Source organism: Garra rufa, chromosome 11 (genome assembly GCF_049309525.1).
Source record: "Garra rufa chromosome 11, GarRuf1.0, whole genome shotgun sequence".
NCBI classification, from domain to species: domain Eukaryota; kingdom Metazoa; phylum Chordata; class Actinopteri; order Cypriniformes; family Cyprinidae; genus Garra; species Garra rufa.
The window spans coordinates 32,082,131-32,105,035 of NC_133371.1; the positions used below are offsets into that span (position 1 = coordinate 32,082,131).

General features: G+C 40.1%; 1 protein-coding gene across 3 annotated transcripts in view; it reads right to left on the minus strand.

The window, feature by feature from the left end:
- Positions 1-22,905, minus strand: part of znf423 (zinc finger protein 423) — a 198,589-nt gene that overhangs the window by 5,592 nt on the left and 170,092 nt on the right. For all 3 annotated transcript variants that reach the window (XM_073850931.1, XM_073850930.1, XM_073850929.1), the window contains 2 exons: positions 20,073-20,204; positions 17,095-17,210 (listed from right to left, as the gene is read on the minus strand). In XM_073850931.1, coding sequence (XP_073707032.1) covers positions 17,095-17,210; positions 20,073-20,204 — 248 coding nt within the window. The remainder of the gene's footprint in view (positions 1-17,094; positions 17,211-20,072; positions 20,205-22,905) is intronic.

The following is a 22,905-nucleotide window of genomic DNA, read 5'->3' on the forward strand; positions in this document are numbered from 1 at the left end:
CCTAAATTATAAAGCAACATACATTTTATGCAGTACAATAAAAGTTGATAAAATTACATAATAGTACACAATATACACCACAGTTTAAAACCTGCAATATATACACTTACTGTGTTTGTGTACATTGTGTACATATTCAAAATCCTTACCAGAGTGAATTTGTTTAAACTGCTGCATTCTCGTTTTCGCTTTCAAACAATGCGTAAACGAGAGCAAGTTTCCATCAGAGTGTCTGCATTTGTGACAGAAAAAGAGTGAGTGTGTGTGATTGAGTGTGTGGAGGCAGTATTGATTTGGAGGTGGAGGGACAGAGAGGCAGTGTTGTTCCCTGGGGTCTAGGGTTACACCAGCACTGCAGTGGCCTGATGGAAACGGCACAGTAGGACTGGAGGGGTGCGGGGAGCCCGACCCAACATACAGTACACAACATCCTTACATCCATACACACACCTAGATCCTTCACTAAAACAAAAGACACACGCTCCCAATTGCACACATGCCTATGTACTTCCCTCACGCTCTGGCATATACGAGCCACTGTGGTATCGTACATCTGCTCTGTCTAATCACACACACCCTTATAAACACAACACACTGTCGCACTTCAGCTGCCCAGCTCGCACACACTTCCACACACACTTCCACACACCCCAACACATCTATTTCCATCGCTCCGATATCTCTCTTGAAAGATGGCAGCTGATGTGTGGGCGATCAAACCAGCAACACTTGTTTAAATTAGTTAATCAGTGTGTTGGAACAAACACATTTTCAGGCCGGTCGCAGTTTGTTCTCTTCATCCGAGCGCGTCGTCGGGGGCAGCGCTATTGATTAAGCCGCAGGCGATCGATCGCCAGAATGGTGTGTGTCTCTGAATCTGATAATGACTCGCAATATGACATCAGTGCAATGCAGCTGTAATTGATATATTCTTGAAGGGGGGAAGTTCGAGCGAGAGAGGTGGGGAACACAGAGGAAGGCTGTTTAAATAGTCACGGAAGCGCACCGAAACACGTCGACATCGGTTGCGTGCCGTTATACTTTCTATACTGACAACTTCCTCTCGATTTCAAGTGCAGTTTCCAGAAGCTTTATTCGCATACCTGCGACGAGAGGAGGGCACGGTGCGCCGTGTGGAACAGCCTCCTTTCCCTTTCCCCCCTTGGCTCGGCGACAGAGCGGGGGGAGGCCGTGCGGTGGGCAGAACAGCCCCTGCGAGCTCAGTCAATATCTACGCTGTCATTGTTTTCCTAAACTGGTTATAAAAGAGAGGCTAAATCCTGCGGAGCTGTGCACTCCTGGGAAATATGGCCCAGTCACATTACTGATGCAGTGACTGCGAGACTGCTGCACTCACCGAGGGGGAGGAAGAGGAGGAGGAGGGGGGTGAAAGAGAGAGAGAGAGAGAAGGGGGAAGCGGTGGGGAGATAAAGATAAAGGAAAATCAAATCTACGTTTCCCTACACAGCCTCTTTTCACACACAGAGCATGCACATACAGCCGGACCGAGCGGCTGTCATGTCACTTTCAATCAGGACTGTTGGTGTGCGCGGGCGCGTGTGTGCCGCAGGGCCCCTGGCTCCCGGCTCCGTGGTGCCCCCTGGGGACGGTGCAGTGTCAGTGAAACTCTAATGTGTTGGCTCGTTCTGCAAGAGCGAACAGAGCGAGAGAGAAAAGAAAAGAGTGTTGCTGGAGAGGGTGGCCGTTCTGTCAGTAAACTGTTTTTCGGAACGGGATTCTTTGGTGTTACTGACGTCTATGAGGTGACCTCAGAACGGTGGAAAGTGGAAGCTCCTCAGCAAAACACATTAAAACACATACATCCTGAGCTATAGATACAGAACAAAATTATATGACATGTTTATATCATTAAAATGTCTTTTTTCAAATATATTACTAAAATTATATAAACTACATATAAATCGTATAATTTTTTTTAACCTTTTAAACGATTTAAATGTAATTGTACTGTATTAAATTGTATTATTTAAATTTATTTTCTAACTATTAATGGTTGAATTTTTTATTAATGTTTTATTTTTATTTTCTTTTTTATTTACATAATAATTTTAAAATAAAATATTTATTAAATCTTAAAAGTAATACAATTCTTCAAGTCTAATATCAGTGCAATATATGCATGTAGTTCAGACTCTAATTATTGATAGATTTTCATTAATTTTATTATTTATTATTTTATTACACTTATATATATATATATATATATATATATATATATATATAAAGAACTTATATATATATATTTAAATATTTTTATTTATATAATTTTTATAAAATTAAATACTTATAAAATAAAAAAGTAATAAGATTATTTTTTAGATTATTATTTCAGACTCTAAATATTGATACATTTTTATAAAACCATTTTTTATTTCATTATTTAAATGTATTTTACAATTTATTATTTTATTATTATACTGTACTGTTTTTATGCATTATTATAAAATTAAAATATTTATAAAATAAAAAAATAATAATATCATTCTTATTTTTACTGTATCAGTGCAATATATGCATATAGCTCAGACTCTAATTATTAATACATTTTTATAAATACATTTTAAATTTATTATTTAATTTTTTACGCTGTACACAAAAATGTTAACTGTTAATGGTTGAATTTTTTATTAATGTTTATTACTATAAAATAAAATACTTATTAAATAAAATCATATCATATCAGTGCAATATATGTATATATTTCAGACTAATTACTGATAGATTTTCATGAAAACTTAAATTTCATTTAAATTTATTTTATTATTTATTATTTTATTATTACACTGTATATATATTTTTTTTAACTATTGGTTACACTTTTTATTAATGTTTCATTCTATTTTAAATCTTTTATATCATTGTTATAAAATAAAAATATATTTATAAAATATATAAAATAATAAGATTATTATCTTATTCTTATTGTATCAGTGCAATATATGCATACAGCTCAGACTCTAAATTTATTTTATTATTTATTACAATGTACATATAAACTGTTTACTGTTAATGACTGCATTTTTATTAATGTTGTATTTTTATTTTAAAATATTTTATTTATATTATTACTATAAAATAAAATGCTTATAAAATCAAAAATTAGTTTTAGATTATAAGATTATTCAGAAACTGTATTGCAATCTTGTATGCTCAGACAAATTATTGATACATTTTTATAAATACATTTTGAATTGAAATGTGATTATTTAAATTAATTTTATTATTTTATTATTACACTGTGTGTGTCTATGTAAAAAAAAAAATTCTCTCTCTCTCTCTCTCTCTCTATATATATATATATATATATATATATATATATATATATATATATATATTTATTAATGGTTGCATTTGTATTAATGTTTTAGTTTTATTTATAAAATAAAAAAAATCGATTATTCTCTTATTCTTCTTGTATCAGTGCAATATATGCATATAGCTCAGACTCTAATTGTATAAAGTCAATAATGCAAAGATACTAAATTAGCCAAAATACTCATGATCACATATTACAATACTAATTTATATTTTTCTCTATCTCCATTATATTATTCATCTATTATATATATTATAATAGAGAGAAACTAAGAAGAAGAGAAAGAGCCACTCTGCACTGCACACTGTATTACTATAACCAGATGCTCTCACTCACACACACAAATGAACAGACAGTGTGTCTCTGTACTATCGGCTTTATAAAGTGCTCTCTGCCGAGTCTGTCTGCTGTCTGTATGGCCAAACACAGACAGCGAGAGGAAATACTAAACCTGATAGAAAAGAGAGGGATCATGAATGAGAAAGAGAGTAAAGTTGTCAGAAAGAGAGAATGTGAATGAGTACGAGAGGTGGAGGTAGGGAGTGCAGCTTTGCTCTTAGGACGCTAGTCTGTCCCTCTCTGCTCCGTTTTTAACACAAAATGAAAAATCACCTTTGCCGCCTGGTGCACTTTAGAGTAGCTTATTTTTAGACCCGCTTGACAGTCTTCCAATGGCCGGAGACTAGCAGATGGGCTGTCTTAAAGCTTCATATGCTCCTAGCTCTCACCTCCCAGAGACAGGAAACTCACTTGGGAGTGTGCTACAAATAAATGCCCCCCTGCCCTGCCCCTGGATTCCCTCATCCCTCCCCTCTTCCCACCTACTCACACCATTCTCCACCCAGATAGTGCCTGCTCCTGAATTTAGCACCTTCCCTGCCACTACGTCCTGCTGTACACAAGTGCACTACACCCACGTCACTGTCCAAATGCTCTCCCCTTTCATGACTGGAGGCGTATGTGTGAATCTGAATGAAATGTAAACATAAATATGCTTATATCAGGTGACCTAGAAATACGCTCAGACTTATTTGGATTCATTAACTTTCTTTCTCGACTAACTTGGAGAGAAAAATCCAGGTGATATCAGTCAAAATCTGTATGGTCGTTTTGTTCTGAGAGGAGCGGAGGGAGTGATTCCACTATGACTGACCTCCACTGACCTCTGTGCTCCGGGGCGGCCTCCTCACATTCATCACACACACATACACGGTTACATACCCCACCATCACACACGCTCTGTTTACACTCATACAAACTGTATATCCGACATCGTTACGTCTCTGTCAAGCACCAGGTTGCCAAATAAATACTAAATGTACAGGGGATTAATTATACAGCGATGATGTACATAAGCAACTTGATGATGTAATCTTCAGCAACAGAGGAAAGCTGGCTCTAGAAGTCAACATACGCTGTCGGCTGTCTTTAATATAACATTTGACACTTTCTGCAGGCATCAAATAGCGGCACATGACTGGCATACAGACGGACTCTCGTACCGGTAAAAACATACCATTACAACCATAATTTGGACTGCTGTTAAAAAGTACACGGTCAGTAAGATTTTGTTGTTGTTGTTGAAAAAATGTATACTTTTATTCAGCAATGATGAATTAAATTGATCAGGATTGTTACAACTTTCTTTTCATCAAAGAATCCTGAAAACAACTTTCGCAGCATCAAATTAGCTATATAATATATAATATTAAAATGATTTCTGAAGAATCATGTGCCACTGACGACTGGAGTAACTGGCGTAATTCAGCTTTGTCGTCATAGGAATAAATTACATCTTAAAATGTGTTAAAGAAAGTAGAAAAGTTTTTTTAATTGTAATAATGTTTCACACTATTACTTTTCTACAGTTGTTGTTGTTGTTGTTGTTGTTGTTTTTAAGTATAAATGCAGCATCACTTTTTTTTTTACTATTTAGTATAAAATGTTGTTCGAAGCAATTAATCGCTATTAATCTTACAAAAAAAAAGTTTGTGTTTACATAATATATATATGTGTGTACCGTGTTTATTTATTATGTATACATAAATACATACACATGCATGTATGTATTTAAGAAAAATCATAATTATTTTAGTGCTGGGCAATGATTAATCGTGATTAATCACATCCAAAATAAAGGTTTTTGTGTACATAATATGTGTGTGTACTGTGTATATTTATTATGTATATAGAAATACACACACGCATGTATATATTAATAAACATGTACATTTTTTAAATAACCCATTTTGGGTGCGATTAATCGTGATTAATCATTCCCCAGCACTAATATATATATTTATACTATTTAAAATAACTGTTTTCTATTTCAATATATTGTAATATATTGTAATCCTGTGATTTTAAAGCTGAATTTTTAGCATCATTACTCCAGTCACATGATCCTTCAGAAATCATTATAATATTCTGATGCTGCTTAGCTGTTTTAAAAATTGATAATATTAATAAAAATGTTTCTTGAACAGCAAATCAGCATATTAGAATGATTTCTGAAAAATCATGTGACAAGTGTCAAGTGTCAAGACTGGAATAATCTTCATTTGATCACAAGAATAAATTACTGTATTCTAACGTATATTAAAATAGAAAGCAGTTATTTTAATAGTAAAAATATTTCACAATATTACTGCTTTTTTTTTAATCAAACAAATACAGGCTTGGTGAGCAGTAGAGACTTCTTTAAAAAAAACATAAAAAATCCTACTGTTCAAAAACTGACTGGTAGTGTATTTTGGAAACAAAACCTTTATTCTTGATGCAATTAATCGCGATTAATTAGTCATGATTAATTATTTAACAGTTCTATTTTATCATTTTAAATATACAGAAGTAAAATCCGTTAAAAAGGCCATTTTATGTTAGCAATGGTTAAGACTAAGCTCCTACAGTTTAATAATGTTTACTATGGTATTTTGATCAAACTACAGTCACCACGGTAAATGCTGTCCTTTTGTTGTAAGCAGTCTCTAATTTAAAATTTCACACATTCTGCAGGCATCAAACAGCAACGTGCAGACATAAAGACAGACCAGATACAAAAACAACACACGCATGCATTCACAAGCCCATACGGACATGCACACATAGTTGTGTGTTCGTGAGATCTGTGGAGTGTGGAGGTTCGAATGTTAGATGAGCTCGGTGGCCTCAGTAGAGCCGTGTCATGGGCGATAGCACTGCGCTAGGCTAACACTGGGCTACGCTACGCTAGCTGTGTTCTGCCACTCAGAGATGCACTGAAAGTACACACACTCTCTTTCCATGTCATAGCCTCACTAAAACCCTCCCTGCTTCCCCTCAGGGAGGAGGTTTTGACTCCAAAGCAGCCCTAAACTAAGACAGAGAGAGAAAACGCATTACGCGGTGAACGATGCGGCGTGCAGAGAGAGAGAGAGAGGGCTAGTGTGTGTTATCTACAGCCAGTCAACGTCAACACTTTGTTGTCACAACGATATGTGAGCCTAGCAGGCAGAGTGCGAGTGAGAGCGAGGAGGAAAAGAGAATAGGAGAGTGTGTGAGGTGTGCTGTCAGAGCTGTGTGATTTATAGAGTGTGCTGTCAGACTCCAGCTGCTGAACCAAAGTGTCAGGTTGAGAGAGACCCCTACCAGTGTCTGTGTTGAGAGAGAAAAAAAACGAGACGGAGAGAATGAGAGAGGAGACAACTTTTTAAAGGCCATATTCTACACTTCTTTAGCTGTTTTTTCCCCCTGTGAAGTCCACTTGTAATGCTACTGAAGCTTTCTCGAAATCAAAACGCTAGTAATTTTCTTCTATAAGAGCATTTTACACAATCTGTCCTACTTAGGTGTGACACAACGAAGAATGTGTATGCTCACACTGAACATAAAAACAGCTAATCAGAACAGTTCTCTCTCTTTGCTCACTCACACAATCGTTTTCCTTGTGGAACACAAGGCATTTGACGTTTAATATTTGATAATATATGATATTCTGAACTTCCACAATCAGTCTCTACTCATCCATATTTAATGATTAATATAAATTAAAAAGCAGTATACAGCATTTTACTACACTTTCAGAAAAAAGGTACAAAAGCTGTCATTGGGACAGAAGCCACTTCAAAAGATACACTTTTGTACCAATTAGGTTCCAATATGTAGGGCCCCCTAATGGAACCTTTTGGGTACAAACACTCTTGTACCTCTATTTCCCAGAGTGTACTGTACCTTTAAGATGTTAAGAGTGGCAATAAAGTCCACATTGAAAAATATGGGATTCAATTTATCAATTTATATTCCATTTAAGCCTAATTTAAATCTAATATAAACCCGAAAATAAACAGGTACAGAACTTTGAAAAATGTAAATAAATGAATTTGAATAAATGAATAAATAAATAAAATTTGTTCGTTTTTGGCCTTAAAGGCATAGTTAAACATTATTGTCATTATTTATTTATTCGAAACACAAAGACAAAATTAAAGGATTTCGGAAAACGTACATAAATGAATTTATATATGTGATTTAAGAAATAAAATTAACTCATTATGGCATTAAAAGGGTATTTTACTAAAACTTAACTAATTCTGTTAAAAATTCTGAGACCACATTTAAAATCTGCGATTTAATTTACCTAATTTAAACTTAATTCGGTTTAAACTTAACACGGTAGATCTAATATAAACCAGGAAATAAACAGTTACAGAACTTTGAAAAAAGTAAATAAATTAATTCAAATATATAAATAAAAGAATAAAATAGACCAATTTTGGCCTTAAAGGGGTAGTTCACTAAAAGTTAACATTCTGTCAAAAAGTCTGGAACCACATTTAAAATCTGGGATTTAATTAAATCTAATATAAATCAGAACTTCAATAAAATAATAAAATAAACAAATTATGGCCTTTCAAGGGATATTTCACTAGAACTTAAAATTCCGTTAGTCACAACCTGAATGACTTTCTTCTGTGGAACAAAAAAGAAGATATTTTAAGAATGTTATAACTGCTTTTGTCCATATAATTAAAGTCAACACGACACTAATTGACTTTCGCTGAGACATTTTTCAAAATACCTTCTCCTGCGTTCCACAAAAAAAGAAAGCCGTCCAGGTTCAGAGCGGCATGAGGGAGTAAATAATGACAGAATCTTCCTTTCTGGGTGAACTATTCCTTTAAGATCAAGTCTTCTCATCTGTTATGCTATGTTAATGAGCGAGGCAAACAGAGTGAAGTATCCACAGTTCCCAAACCCTCCAGATCACAGCTGCGCTCAGTGTGCATGTGCGTCGAGCGTTGAGAGTGTCGAGCAGCGAGAGTCATCTCACCGACAGCGCTTAGACTCATACGTCACTGTCACAGCCACGACAGTTCCAGTCCCGAGCTGGCAACCCGCACGCGAGACAACAACACACACCACGCAGCGCGGAGCTGTAGCGCCACAGCACAACCCTGCTCAACTGTCATATCTGACTGGGGCATGTGCCGTACACACCCCCTCCTTCTTCTGTTGTCTTCACATTTTCATTTCAGCTCGCTTTCTCTCATGTTGCGTCTCAACATATCCTTCGCTCTGTCTACGCGTTAAAGGAACAGGCTACCATGAGAGACGGATATGAGAAAACGCTTTATAGTGATCCCAGCGGACACATCTCTCTCTTTTTTCTCCCCTCGCTCTGCCTTACCCCCTCCCTCTCTCCCTCTCATGCCAGTCCCCAAATTATTTAATTTAGCGCAGACACCATATCTCCCTGTGTGCCGTCCCGCTGAAGTTCTCTCTCCCTCCACGTCCTCCTCCCTTCTTTCCTCCACTTTATAGATTGTTCCAAGCAGGGGTATTTCGTGACAGAATCAGGAGTGTGGGTGGGTGCGCTGGAAAATTTGCAAAAAGGCATTTACTTCATTTTTATCTCAACATAAACACGCACGTGCACGCTCGCGGCCCGAAGCCGGTGTCCCACGTTGTAATAAATGAATGCGAATGTGTTGATTTACTCTGAAGATTAGTGCCGCCCCATGGTGAGTGTTTTTGATTTGAATTCGCCAGGCCGGAGCTTTGTTTGAATCTTCGTCTCAGCAAGGGCAAAGCAACAAAACAAATGCAAACAGGTAAACAACTTAAACATGTCCCCTCCGATTCTAGTTTACTCCGATGCCCGCCGCCTGGAGAATTTCCATCGGAAACCGTGCGGCAATGTAAATCCGTAACACCACGACACACTTCTTACCCGCTCCCGTTCCCCACGCCAACATCCTACATATTTAGATTTCATTTCATTAGCTCATTATCAGCTCTTGGCCAAGTTCCCGCTATCAGCCCTATTCTCATATCGGAGAGATCCGAGGCCTAGCGCTCGTCGTGTCAGACGGCTCAGCGCGTGGCTGCGGACTCAGGGCTGTCGTGGTCTTCGAGAGGGAGCTGCTCTAAACACAGGGCTCATAGCTTTAGCTGGAGACACTATACTGCAGTCCCCTGACAACCCCTCAACCAGCCAGCCAATCAGCAGCAGGTAAGGTGGATTTGAGGAGCTGTAGGCATGTGTGTGTGTGTTGGGGTTAGGGCTCTGAAGAGAGCCCCCCAGATCCCCATTCTAATAACGTACACTGCCACTCCAGACGCAAGGGCAGCTGGGACACGCACACACAACACTGGCACTAATAAAATTGAGCATCACAATAGAAACCTATATCAATATCTACAGCACACAAAAGCAGATTCAAAGCACACCAGACAAACTCTCCGCGTACATTATAAATCTAATATGACACATAATGGAACATATTCTATGAATGTTTTTAGAGCTTCTACACTTGTTAACTGCGTGATTTGCTTAATGTGGGGTATATGAGTAAAATGCGCCTGTCTGTTCATACACCAATATTAAATCTAGTTTAAGGCGGACTTTATGCTTTCTGAGGGAAATGTCTGCGGTGCTTTAAAACTCACTTGAATGTTTTGAGTGCATTGCTGTGTTGTTGCTAAGGCGTTCTTTTATTCTATGATATTCTGGTTCTCTGCTTCCTTATCTGTCTTCCATTCAAAAATTGTCTAATTGGTTTACAAATTATAACAACTGCAATTTTTTGTCTACAATTTAAATACACTACTGTTCAAACGTCTTTTATGCTCAACAAGGTTGCATTCATTTGATCAAAACACAGCAGTACAGTAATATTATGAAATATTATTACTATTCAAAATATTTTAATATATTTTATAATTGTGATGGCAAAGCTGAATTTTTAGCAGCCTTCAGTGTCATTCTAATATGCTGATTTGGTGTTCAAGAAACATTTCTTTTTGTTATCAATGTTGAAAACAGTTGTGATGCATTGTTTTCAGAATTCTTTGACAAATAGAAAGTATCTATCAACAGAAACAGGACCGTCTGAACACACATTTTTGGTGGTGTTTACATAACCTTCAAGGAGAAGGTTGTTCATGTCTTTCTTTCTTCAGTCATAAAGAAATTATGTTTTTTGAGGAAAACATTTGAGGAATTATCCCCATATAGTGGACTTCTATGCCTGTGTGCCTGTGAGTTTGTACTTCCAAAATGCAGTTTCAATGCAGCTTCAAAGGGCTCTAAACAATCCCAGCCAAGGAATAAGGATCTTATCTAGCGAAAGATCTGTCATTTTCTAAAAAAATTCAAATGTATATACTTTTAAACCACAAATGCTTGTCTTGTCTAGCTCTGCCATGCACACGCGTACTCTGTGCAGTCCCGTTCAAGACAGTTAGGGTATGTCGAAAAACTCCCATCTCATTTTCTCCTCCAACTTCAAAATCGTATAACATCGCTGTTTTACCTTTTCTTGTAAAGGGCGTTTGATCTTCTTTGCACGTTCACTTTGTATACACTGGGTCAGTACTTCTGCAGCGATGTGGGATGGTTTTGAAGTTGGAGGAGAAAATGAGATGGGAGTTTTTCGACATACCCTAACTATTGAACTGGAATACACAGAGTGCACGCAGAGCTAGACAAGACAAGCATTTGAGGTTAAAAAATATATAATTTTTTTTTTTTTTTTTTTTTGGAAAATGACCAATTGTTTTACTAGATAAGACCCTTATTCCTCAGCTGGGATCGTTTAGAGAAGATGCATTTTGGAAGTTCAAACTCACAGGCACCATAGAAGTCCACTATGGGGACAATTCCTGAAATGTTTTCCTCAAAAAAACATAATTTCTTCACGACTGAAGAAAGAAAGACATGAACATCTTGGATGACAACAGAGTACATTAACTGTACATTTTTGTTTGGAAGTTAAGGTTTTGAACAATCATGAAACACTAAATATGACCGATAACAGTAAAGATTTCTTGCTTGCGAGGTTAAGAGAAACCGTCTACCTCATCTCCAATGTGTGCAAGACAAAATACAAATTGTAGTTCGAAATCATTCAAGCTCTTCCTCCACCTCTGTGAAAAATGGAGAGTGTGTGAGAAAGCGAGTACGTGTGTACGCCCTGATGAACGCCGCCCCCTTACATCACTCCACTCAGTGGTGTATGAGAACTCACAGTCCTCAAATATTCAACACTTTCGCAATGTCAAGGGGGGGAGACAAGGAGGCATCAACAAACAAACAAGTGCAAAGACCCCCCTCCTTCCCTCATTCATACACACACACACGCTCACTCACTCACTCATCCATCCAAACTGCTGAGTACGGTTAAATATTAACCAGCGCTAAAGGAAATACCGTACACCCACGTGCGCACACACATGCCAGCGGGGAAGGGATATAGGGCGTGGGGGGAATGCGGCGCCCCCTGGAGGGCTCAATCAGAACTGGCAGTGTGTAAAAATGAGGCGCGCTGTCAGAGAGTGACAGCAGTGCCTATGGAAGGGCCGAAGGGTGGGCGGTTGGGAGTTCACCTGGGGAAACAAAATAACAACTGAAAGAAAATCTACACACACACTCACTCACACAAAAAGTCTCTGAAGTTTCTAACAAAGGAGTGGAGGATCCAGCAGAGTAGGTCTAGCTGCGCTGATCGGGGCGAAGCATCACTTATTTACCAGCTTACATCTGCACTATTTATGGGGCACCAGGGAGAGGCAGAAAGGAAAGAGGGAGACGGAGAGAGAGGGGTGGGTGGGGGCAACACAGAGGGGCTAAAATATGCATGGGGGCTGGCTCTTCTGGGAGCCAGAAAAAAGAAAATGGGAAAGGGAGAAAGAATGAGAGACATAAAAAGGTGAGTGGAGAGAGAGAGAGAGCGAGAGAGTTGGAAACAGTTTGAGGAAGGGAGGGAGTTGGTGGGAGTGCGAACCAGAGAAAGAATTAGAGACAAGATAAAGGATGGAAGCAAACTTTGCCATAAGGGAGAGGGGGATGATACAGTAACGTGTCTTGTGAAGGCTCATGGGAAGACGAGGATTAACTCAGAGTGGGGCCACACTGGGAGGGCATACTGGGTAGGGCGCGTAGGCCATGCCCGTCCATCCATTCAGCCTTGTTAACAACATAACACACGCGTTCAACTCTCCTTTCACCTGGGCAGGAGCGGGGAAAAACCTGGCACGGGTCGGAACGCCGGAACGGAGCTGTCCCTGCTCTATCCCTCACCTCCGTCACCGCTCAGGTGGGCCCGGAGTGGATGCGGGGGACGGAGCGGATGGGAGTGATACGGTGTGCCCGCTGAGCTGTGGGCTGGTACGAGTATCTCGGTTGGCCGGCCTCGGGGTGAGGCAGACAGTGACCGACAGGGTCCAGCGCTCCCCCTGCTGCTAAATGGACTGACCGGCCATATGCCCAATGCCGCCGGCCTTATATCACTGTCACGCCGCGGCCGGGGGCTCACGTGGAGGAGTGGGGTGTTTGAACCATGCAGGAGATTTAGGTCACACCCCCCAAGCCCCTAAAATATTAAGTCATGGACCTGAGTAAGCTATTAACCTCACACCCTGCTACTTATAAAGACCCACCCACCAACACACACAGGCGGGCGCTGAAGGGGGCTGCAGGGATGGTGGCCCATAGCTCACAAAGATGAATGGAACTTGGGCTAGGGCAGGATGCAGCTGACCCCAGCGGCCCGTGGCAGCCACTGTGGGCTGAGTTATTCACAGTCCTGCCCCTACTCAATCTGTCTGCCCCATAATCAGCACAGAGAGAGAGAGAGAAACCGAGAGAGAAACTATCGCCTTCATATACTGGCACTGACCTAGCGGCAGTACATTAAGATTATTGTTAACTTCATAGCAGACATATTTTGCATTTTATATTTGGACTATTTAAAGAGAAATGCAAGTCAAGCACACAGCTTGAGGTTTGCTACTCAACCCTGACGGGGACATGAAAAACTGTCAAGCTTTGGGTTAGGTTTGGGTCAGATTTCTTGACATGCACAAACTGCTAGACAAAATCTGACTAATGCAAACTACAAGCAAAAGTACTAATTATTGTTAGTTCTTAGCATGTTTTAGTTGAGGCATGTATGCCAACTGATGCACAAAGTGCCACTCACACAGAAGTCATTTTCAAACCAAATAGCAATCTGTTGGTCATCATGGTGAAAACATTTTCATGAAATTCTTGATTGCACAGATTCCTACAGAAATTTCACACAGCAACTGTAAATATGACTGCAACTTATTGCAAACTAAAGAGACTGCTCATAGGGCTCACAATCACAACTTTGTTGATTTTCGCAAAGTAAATAGGATTTCACTTGCAGTACTTCTGCCTACATCACGTGTGACCTTTCCAATATGACTAGGTAGAGTCGTGAAAGACGAACATTTGCAGTTAAAAAGTATATAAACATGCTATTATTTTTTTTAGAAAATGACTTGATTGTTTCACTAAATAAGACCATTATTGCTCGGCTGGGATCATGTAGAGCCCTTTGAAGCTGCATTTAAACTGTAATTTGGATTTGAATTTTCAACCCGTCGGCTCCCATTGAAGTCCACTACATAGAGAAAAATCCTGGAAGGTTTCCTCAAAACCCTTAATTTCTTTTCGACTGAAGAAAGAAAGACATGAACATCTTGGATGACATAGGGGTGAGTAAATGATCAGGAATTTTTTTATTCTGAAAGTGAACTAATCGTTTAAAATGATGTTTCTTTTTAAGAAAAAAAAAAACCTATTATATTTGGTCCACTCCAATACTCAATACTCCAATCCAAAAACAATCAAGAAAAACTCCAAAAATGGTCATAAAATGATACTATCGGAGTGTAAGGTTGCACCACTAAAGACAAGTCCCTGAAGGAGAATCAACCAGTTAGCAGTAACTTTTTTAACCAGTACATTTAGTTCTAGTCCTTTAGAAAGGACTGCGTGGGAAGAATTTGTGTGTGTGTGAGAGATTTAAATTCTGTCTGGCCCTTAGGCTTGGCTGAGATGTCTGCATTTGAGTTGGTGCTTAAATTGATACTATTTTTCACCTCACAGCTCTGTGATATCTCCAGCTAAACTTGAGTCAGCAGATGTGTCTCACTGCTCTGCCATGTCTGCCTCCGCTGGGAATCATTACCACGGGTCAGGAACATCCAGAGGTGCTTAAAACCAAACCACAGCCACTAGAATGTCTGTATTTCTATACAAAAACATCTTTTTGTTGGGCAATGACGACACAAAACTCCTGCCCAACAAAGAACAGAACTACAATGTGATTCCAAAGAATGTCAATCTAGAGTATATATATATTTAAATGCATCAAAAAATGACAGATTTTTTGATTAAAGGCTATGTGAGCAATAGCAAACATTGGCAGGGGACAAAGTTGAGCAGGGATAAATCGCTGTCAGTAAAAACGCACATCAAGGTATACAGCCATGTCAAAAGAAAAGGGACTTTGGGTATCACAGTGTCGTGAAGAAAAGTTATAGCAAAAAGTGTACAGAGTGTGGCAGCACTTTGTAAACGTGTGTGGCAGCCTTTACTCGCTAAAGTCTATATGTGTGTGAGTGTGTCAGTCTCTGAGTGGAGGGGTTCAGGGCCTCCCTCAGGGAACTCAGATAAAGGCTTCAGTAAAAGAGAGAGAGAGACTATACCTATCACAGTAAAAGAGACGGAAAGAGAAAGAGATACAGAACAAAGACAAAAAGAAAGACAATGAAACAGGGAAAGCAAGAAACAGAGACTCATCCGGAAAGAAATAATGTCAAGTGGACAAAGTGTGTTATTGTTACAGTAGGCAAACGGCTTTTGATGAGCTGTCAGACATCAGATTGTGCTGTGAACTTGAGCGTGAACCTGTAGGGCATACAGTTGTCTGTACAGTATCTCTAACTGCTCAAGGCCATCTGAACTGTGATTAGTGTACATTCCTCCATACAGTATATATGTATAGTGTGTAGTGGTGCAGTGGTTTTCAGCTGGTTTTGTTTGATTTTATACTGGATTTGATCCAGTGCAGTATGACTTCATTATAATAAAGAAAATGCAGTAAAAGCAAACAAAATAAACATTTTGTGTGTGTGTGAGTACACAATGTCTATAAATGTCAATCTGTTTTTGTATATGCATTGCAAATGCGTGTTAAGAGTGGGCCCGGGACAGCATTCCCAGTTGTCTGCCCTGCGACGCACGCGTGTGTGTGTGTGTGTGGATGAATGTGAGCTCCAGCAGTCACAGCAGGTGGTGTGATTGATTTGCAGAGTAATGGGTCTAATCGTTACTGGCTTGAGGATGCACCTTGTTTTCTCCTTTAATTCCCTTATTAGCTGTGATCTGTGTCACATCTGTGTCTATCAGGGCTAACTGAGATCGACTACAGAATCCCACTATATACCAAACATCACAAAGCAGATACACAAGGAGATTCATTACACATATGACACATAAAATATGAGCAGAAACCATTCAAATATGAACATCAGAAGTTCTTACATGGCTTTCTGGAATGCTGAATTCTGATTGGTTAAATGTGACCCTGAACCACAAAACTTAAGTAAGTCTTAAGTAGCACGGATATATTTGTAGCAATAGCCAAAAATACATTGTATGGGGCAAAATTATAGATTTTTGTTTCATGCCAAAAATCATTTGGATATTAAGATCTTGTTCCATGAAGATATTTTGTATATTTCCTACCGTAAATATATCAAACTTAATTTTTGATTAGTAATATGCATTACTACGAAACTTAATTTGGACAACTAGATTTTTAGATTTTTTTTGAAAACCTCAGATACCAGATTTTCAAATAGTTGTATCTAGGGGTGTGCGATATATATCGTCTGCGATAATATCGTAATTGTTGTTTTAACGATGTTTAATTTGACATTATCTAGTATTTTGCAAAAATCATTCAGTTTCACAAAAAAGTGCAGTTTTTTCTCAAAAAATTACCATGATTACAAATGTCATATTGATTTTTTACAACAGTTCCATAGACAAGATGTTACTTAAGATGTTACTTAAGATGTTACTTAACTGACCACCACACAGAATAAGAAAAATATTTTAAAAAATTTAAATCGTCTGTCCATGGTAGTTCTTAAGCTAACAGCAGAATAACACATTCAGCAAAATAATGTCTAATTATAGTTATCGATAAAATTCCAGAAAATATCAATATGTTATTTTTTGTCAAAATTACACACCCCTATCTTAGCCAAATTTCAGATAATGTAGAGATCTCAAAAATTGTCCCTTATGACTGGTTTTGTGGTCCAGGGTCACAAATAAGGCCTGTGGTCTCAGCCACCACTGGGGCAGGTCTTGTAAAAACTAATTTTGGACTCCTTCCAGAAAGTCATGAATGTTCACCTGTGTTTGCTGCACTGCCATGTGGTTCTGCATTACTCACCTGGAGCTCAGTTTGGAAGAAGAACTTCTGCGGACACTGGGAGCAGTCATATATCTTGTCCTCCTGTCCGTGGACGGCAAAGATGTGCTGCTGCAGCTTATTGGCCTGAACAAACACTGGTGGGAAAAGGACAGAAGGGAAACGGCAGTCAAACGATTGGCCGAAACGCTTTACCCAAGAGCATACAGCGAATCGGCTGTGAAAATAGCTGATTCGATTAAGAACTAATCCAGAGTGAGGAATTAAAAAAAAAAAAAAAAAAAGGAAAAAATCCATGACTACCAACTTTTCACGCTTTGGGTAGGAGAGGGAGAATAAAAATAATGAATTTTTTTGGATTTGAGACAATGTGTCGGCACAGAGGAAAAGGAAGGGGGAGGGGGCGTTCTCAAATGAAAAGCTCTCAAACTCTCTTTATCGGAGAGCAGGGGATGACAGCCGGAGATGGAGGGAGAGACAGAGACAGACTAAAGTATCCCCACCAGACCTTGTGATATTTATCAATAAATCATTCCTCTTTCCTCGGGTTTTTAAATTCCGTTCGTGTATTTTTTTTTTTTTTGTTTCAGTAAACTTAAGTTTGCTGTGTGTGGAGACTATGAATTATTGAGCGTCCCTGGAGGAGAAGGCATCCGCTTACTTATTCATAAGCCACACAGGAATAGTGTTAAAGTTTAAAAGAGGACTGCGTACCTGTAAGGGAGGAAAGGGGGAAGAGAACGTGGTGTAGCCAAACAACTCGGTAAAGGTGAAAGAAAGACGGAGAACTAATCCGCAAGGAGGTAGAGAGAGAGGGAGACAAAGGGACGGACAAGGCAAAAGAACAAATGATTTGATCAGAGGGGTGGAGAGAAGGACGAATAGAGAAGTGAATATGGAAGGAGCTGGAACTGGAAGAGGAGTAATAAGGAATGGGTGAGGGAAGAAAAAGATAAATCGAGTGCAAAATTATCTGGAGAATGGCGTGTTGCAGTACTGGGGACAATATGGCCTCCAACACCAGTCTTTAATGTTGACAAGCTCAAGTAATGATTTCTGATTCCCAAAGGTTAGCTGACAAACAGTCCAAAGTGACTTTCAAACTTAGTGTGAGGAGACACACACACACACTGGGCCTGTTTAACTAAATGCACACGTACACCGAGGGTCCTACCCTGGAGAGCGAGAGCGGATTACACTGCCTTTCTATAAACCTGCCCTTTATTCTCTGACCTCTCCTTTCCTGAACACACACACATGGATCTTCTCACCTCAAAGACATTCAGCATGACAACTGGCCTGGACAAAACGCTAATAGTCTGTGTGTGATACTTTACAGTGTGCAAAATGGCCATTTTGATTTGATAAAGCCAGTTAACTGTGGGCTCTTGCTTGTCTATTCTACTGCAGTGCCTTCTGGTCCACTGACAGGGGCTCGATCTGCCCAGGGGTCACAAGTCCCACCAGGCATCACAGCGGGGAGATCAGCTCTCATTAGCTTTAGCATCAGCTCAGCAGGTCGCCTGCACAAACCGCAGCCTCCTGTCTTGGCCACGTTGAACTTTATTAACCATTGTGTGCTTCTGCATAAAGAGTGTGTCATAATATCACTCTTCTATCTCAAGGCTAGAGAAACTGATCTTGATTTATATTATGTAGTATGTATATGTACAGTACGTGTGTGTATTTTGATCTTTTATGTATTTAAGTTGATCCGTGCTCTCAAAGAGAGTCCATGCCTGGTTTTTCCTCTCTCTCGCCAGGGTGAACAATGAATTTAATAGTTAATTCAGTTCAATTAGCAGGACAAGGAGGAGAAATGGAGCAGAGGAATAGAGGGGAGAGAGAGAGTGGGTGAGTGGTGGCATCGAGAGAAGGGGAGAAAAAGAGAGAGAAGAGACAAGAAAACTAACAAATAAGAGAAATGAGACAGTGTGACCCTGGATCACAAAAAAAGGAAATTGCATGGGTATATTTGTTGCAATAGCCAACAATACATTGTATGGGTCAAAATTATCGATTTTTCTTTTAAGCCAAATATGATTTTTTTGCACCCTCAGATTCCAGATTTTCAAATAGCTGTATCTCAGCGAAATATTGTCCTATCCTAACAAACCATACATCAATAGAAATCATATTTATTCAATTTTGAAATGTTTTTTTTTTATTAAAGAAATGAGACCGAAGGAAAAAAGATGAGAAAATAAAACAGATAAGAAAATGAGATGACAAAAGAAAAGAGGAGAGTAAACTAAAAAAAGAAGAACAAGATAAACCAAAAGAGATAAGAAAACAAGTGCAAAGAAGAGAACAGAAAACTAGAAGAGAAGAGAAGAGAAGAGAAGAGAAGAGAAGAGAAGAGAAGAGAAGAGAAGAGAAGAGAAGAGAAGAGAAGAGAAGAGAACTAAAAATGAGGGTAGCAGAGAAGAAAAGTGATGGAACAAGATAAAAAGAAACTGAAAAAAGGAAATTAGACAAAGAAGACGAGAAAACAAAAAACGGGGTAATATGTGAATAAGTAAAAAAAAACTGAAAAGAAAACACGAAATGAGACGAAAAAGAGAAGACAGACTAAGAAAACAAGATGAAAGAAGATAGGACAAAACTGAAATAAAAAATGAAATAAGACAAGAAGAGAAGACAATAGCTACAATGAGATGAAACACTAGATGACATGGGGACTGAGACAAGATGAGGTATGAAAAGAGAGGCAGAAAAACAGCATGAAAAGATAAAGAGAGAAAAAGTAGAGACAGACAAAAAGCAAAGAGACTAGAAAAAAGTAAATATACTTTTGCATGTGATCCTACATGAGGTAATGTGCTAAATGGTGCTTAATTGACTGCAGTTGGCCACATGCATGACCATGTGACCGTACACTGTGTGCAGTTACCCTCTCATCACTGGCAGTGTGTATCCCTCCCACCTCCCCCAAACTCTTTGACTGCCCCTGACCCTTTGACCTTAACCCCACCAACCCCCTGGGCCGGACCCCTCACCTGTAAAGCAGACGGGACACTTGAAGGTGCCTCCCATGCCCTCGAAGCTGTGCTCGATCAGGTGACACAGGAGCTTGGCCGGAGAGTCAAACATCTGGTTACACAGCTTGCACTCATGATTGATGCCTTCCTCTGCAACACAAGAGCACGATACAACAGGTTACACACACCAGCAGGGTCAGACAGAGAGAATGAGAGACAGAGAGACACAGACACACGCTGCCAAAAGACAAGGCACAACATTTTTACACATTAACCGTCTGCGAGGGCGTCTCGTAAGCAAGTCTTTGAGATCTCTCGAGCGAACGGGGTCATTTTTCTGTTTCTTCCCGTCCTTGCACATCATTTGTGGTCCCAGGCTTATAATCTTCAGCTCTGGACAGTATGACCACCCCATCCCATCCCTTCTCCCCCTCCTCTGCCCAGTGCCGTCTCTTTCCCGGCCGGTAATTGCCTGCTGCCCCCCCAGTGCTGCAGGCTCTGTGCCCTCCCTCTGCCCGCTGCTCTATTTTAAGCCTGCCTGAGTGACATCAGTGCCGCCCCCTGCTGGTGTGGGACAGATGAAAGGTGGGCGTCGTGTCCTGGCTGGACGCCTCTGCTCTCGTCTTATCACCCACCAGCCACACAGGCCTGAGCCCAGCCCGCCTGCCTGCGCTCCATCAGACACCCGCCGCCGGACTCCCACCCCGATCCCCCGAACCCCTAACTGAGCCCTGGGGTACGGTAGACGCCGGCACAGCGCCACCTCCCAGACCCCCGTCTTCCCAAAGAGTCCAGCACCCCGCTGCCCTGTGCAGACAGGCCCGAAGAGTCCCGCTGCTGAGCTACGGGGTGCGCGGAGGGTTAATAAAGTCTTCAATCATATATCCCCACCATCACCCTGACCTCCACCTCCAACCCCTCCCTTCCAAAAGCCACCTCCGCCGATTCCAATCTCCGCTCCGTCTCAAAGGCCCACACAAGGGTGCTCTAATCCCCGTTTGAAAGGAGCGGGAGGAGAGGCGGAGGGGGCAGCGAGAGTGTGGGGGGGGATTGGCAAGGGCACCGCTTTGGTCTGTCCTCCCCCACTGCCTCCTAAAAGACATTGCGTTCGGGAGGGGTGGAGGATTCCTTTCTGGGAGAATGAAAGCAGCGGCGGACAGAGGTTATGACTGAGTTTAATATGTCAAATGCCTTTTGGAGAAAATCTGCTCTAGTTCGGGGGGTCGAGGTTTGAACGAGACCAGATCGTCTCGAAATACAAGACAAGATCCGTTTCGCGGATGCAGACCGAACGAACACTAAACGCAAGCATGGGGATGAGAGGGATGCAACACCAAGCGAAAAATTGATTCTTTTCTGGGAGAATGAAAGCAGCGGCGGACAAGGGTTACGACTAGGTTTAGTGTGTCAAATGCTTTTGGAGGAAAATCTGAACTACAGTAGTTAAGGGAATGTTTTGTATGAGTCGAGATCCAGCACGCCTGTGAACGAACCAAATACTATGCACACAGATGGAGACGAGGGAAGCGAGACCAACGTAAATGCACAGCAAACAAAATCCTTTTTTAGACTTGTTTTTTAGATTTACTTGGATCTTGTCTTGTACAAATCATTCTCAAAACTAGTGGAGATTTTTCTCCAAAAGACACTTTTGACATAGTGAAGCTAGGCACACTGCAAAAAATTACTTCTTAATGAGTTTTTAATGAGTGGTTTTTGACTTGTTTTCCAGTTAAAACAAGTAATAAATCTTAAAACAAGACATTTACTTGAAAAGTAACACTGTATAAGATTTTTAAAAGAATGTATCCTAAATATAAGTGTATTTTAAACACTTAAAAGCACTAAAACAAGTAAAAATATATGCAAGTTTGTACAATACAGTTACACTATAAAAAAACAAGCTCAAAGCCAAAAATTGTAAAGAATAAAACAAGGAGAGGTAAAGGATGAGGAAACAGCATCAGACAAAGGTTATAACAGGGTTTAGTACATCAAATGCCTTTCTGAGAGAGGATCCACACTAAAAAAACAAGACAACATCTGTTCCGCGGGTACGGATGGACCAAACGATATGCACACGGGTAGAAACAAGAGGGAAGCGAGACCAAAGTAAAAAATTGGGAAAAATGAGAGAAAGCGAGTTAGAGGAAGCGAATTCTGCTAAAGAAAGCAGAAAGCAAAGGGATAATTGGGCTGTCCAACACAAAGTAATGGTAGCCAAGGGGCCTGTGAGCATGTGTGTTTCCGCATGCGTGTGTGTGTGTGCAGTAAAAGTAAGCCTCTCTCCGAGAGAACTGCAGTTGATCAGTAAGTACAGAACATGCTCCATCATCTATTTTCCAGTCTGCGCAGAAACACTAAGCTCTCCACTTCATTGTGTGTGTGTGTGTGTGTGTGTTTCTATATGAGAGAGTGATGGGGCTACGTTGGGATTACAGTTGCTTGTTACTGCAAACCAGACTAGTGCTGTCAGGGAGAGCATTTGATCAGTGAGGCTGACACAAAGGTCTCAGAGAGGGGGACTGCAGTGTGCTAGGGGAGCCATCACACCACTAAAGAGGAGAAGACAGACGTGTAGAGTGCAGCAGAGGGCCTAGGAAGTGCATGACAACAACACGCTCTTTCATAACTGAAACTAACTGGGGGTTAAAAAAAGAACAAAAGGACTTTACAAGCACTGCGACACATTGTGAAAGGCAAACCGAAGAGATTTCAGAATTCCTTCCCTTCATCTCGGAAAGCATTGATGCTTGGCATGTTGTGTATATATATATATATATATATGTACACAGCACCGTTTGCATGTTGGTACGTAAAAAGGTTGATTGAAAGCTACTGACTTCTTTCC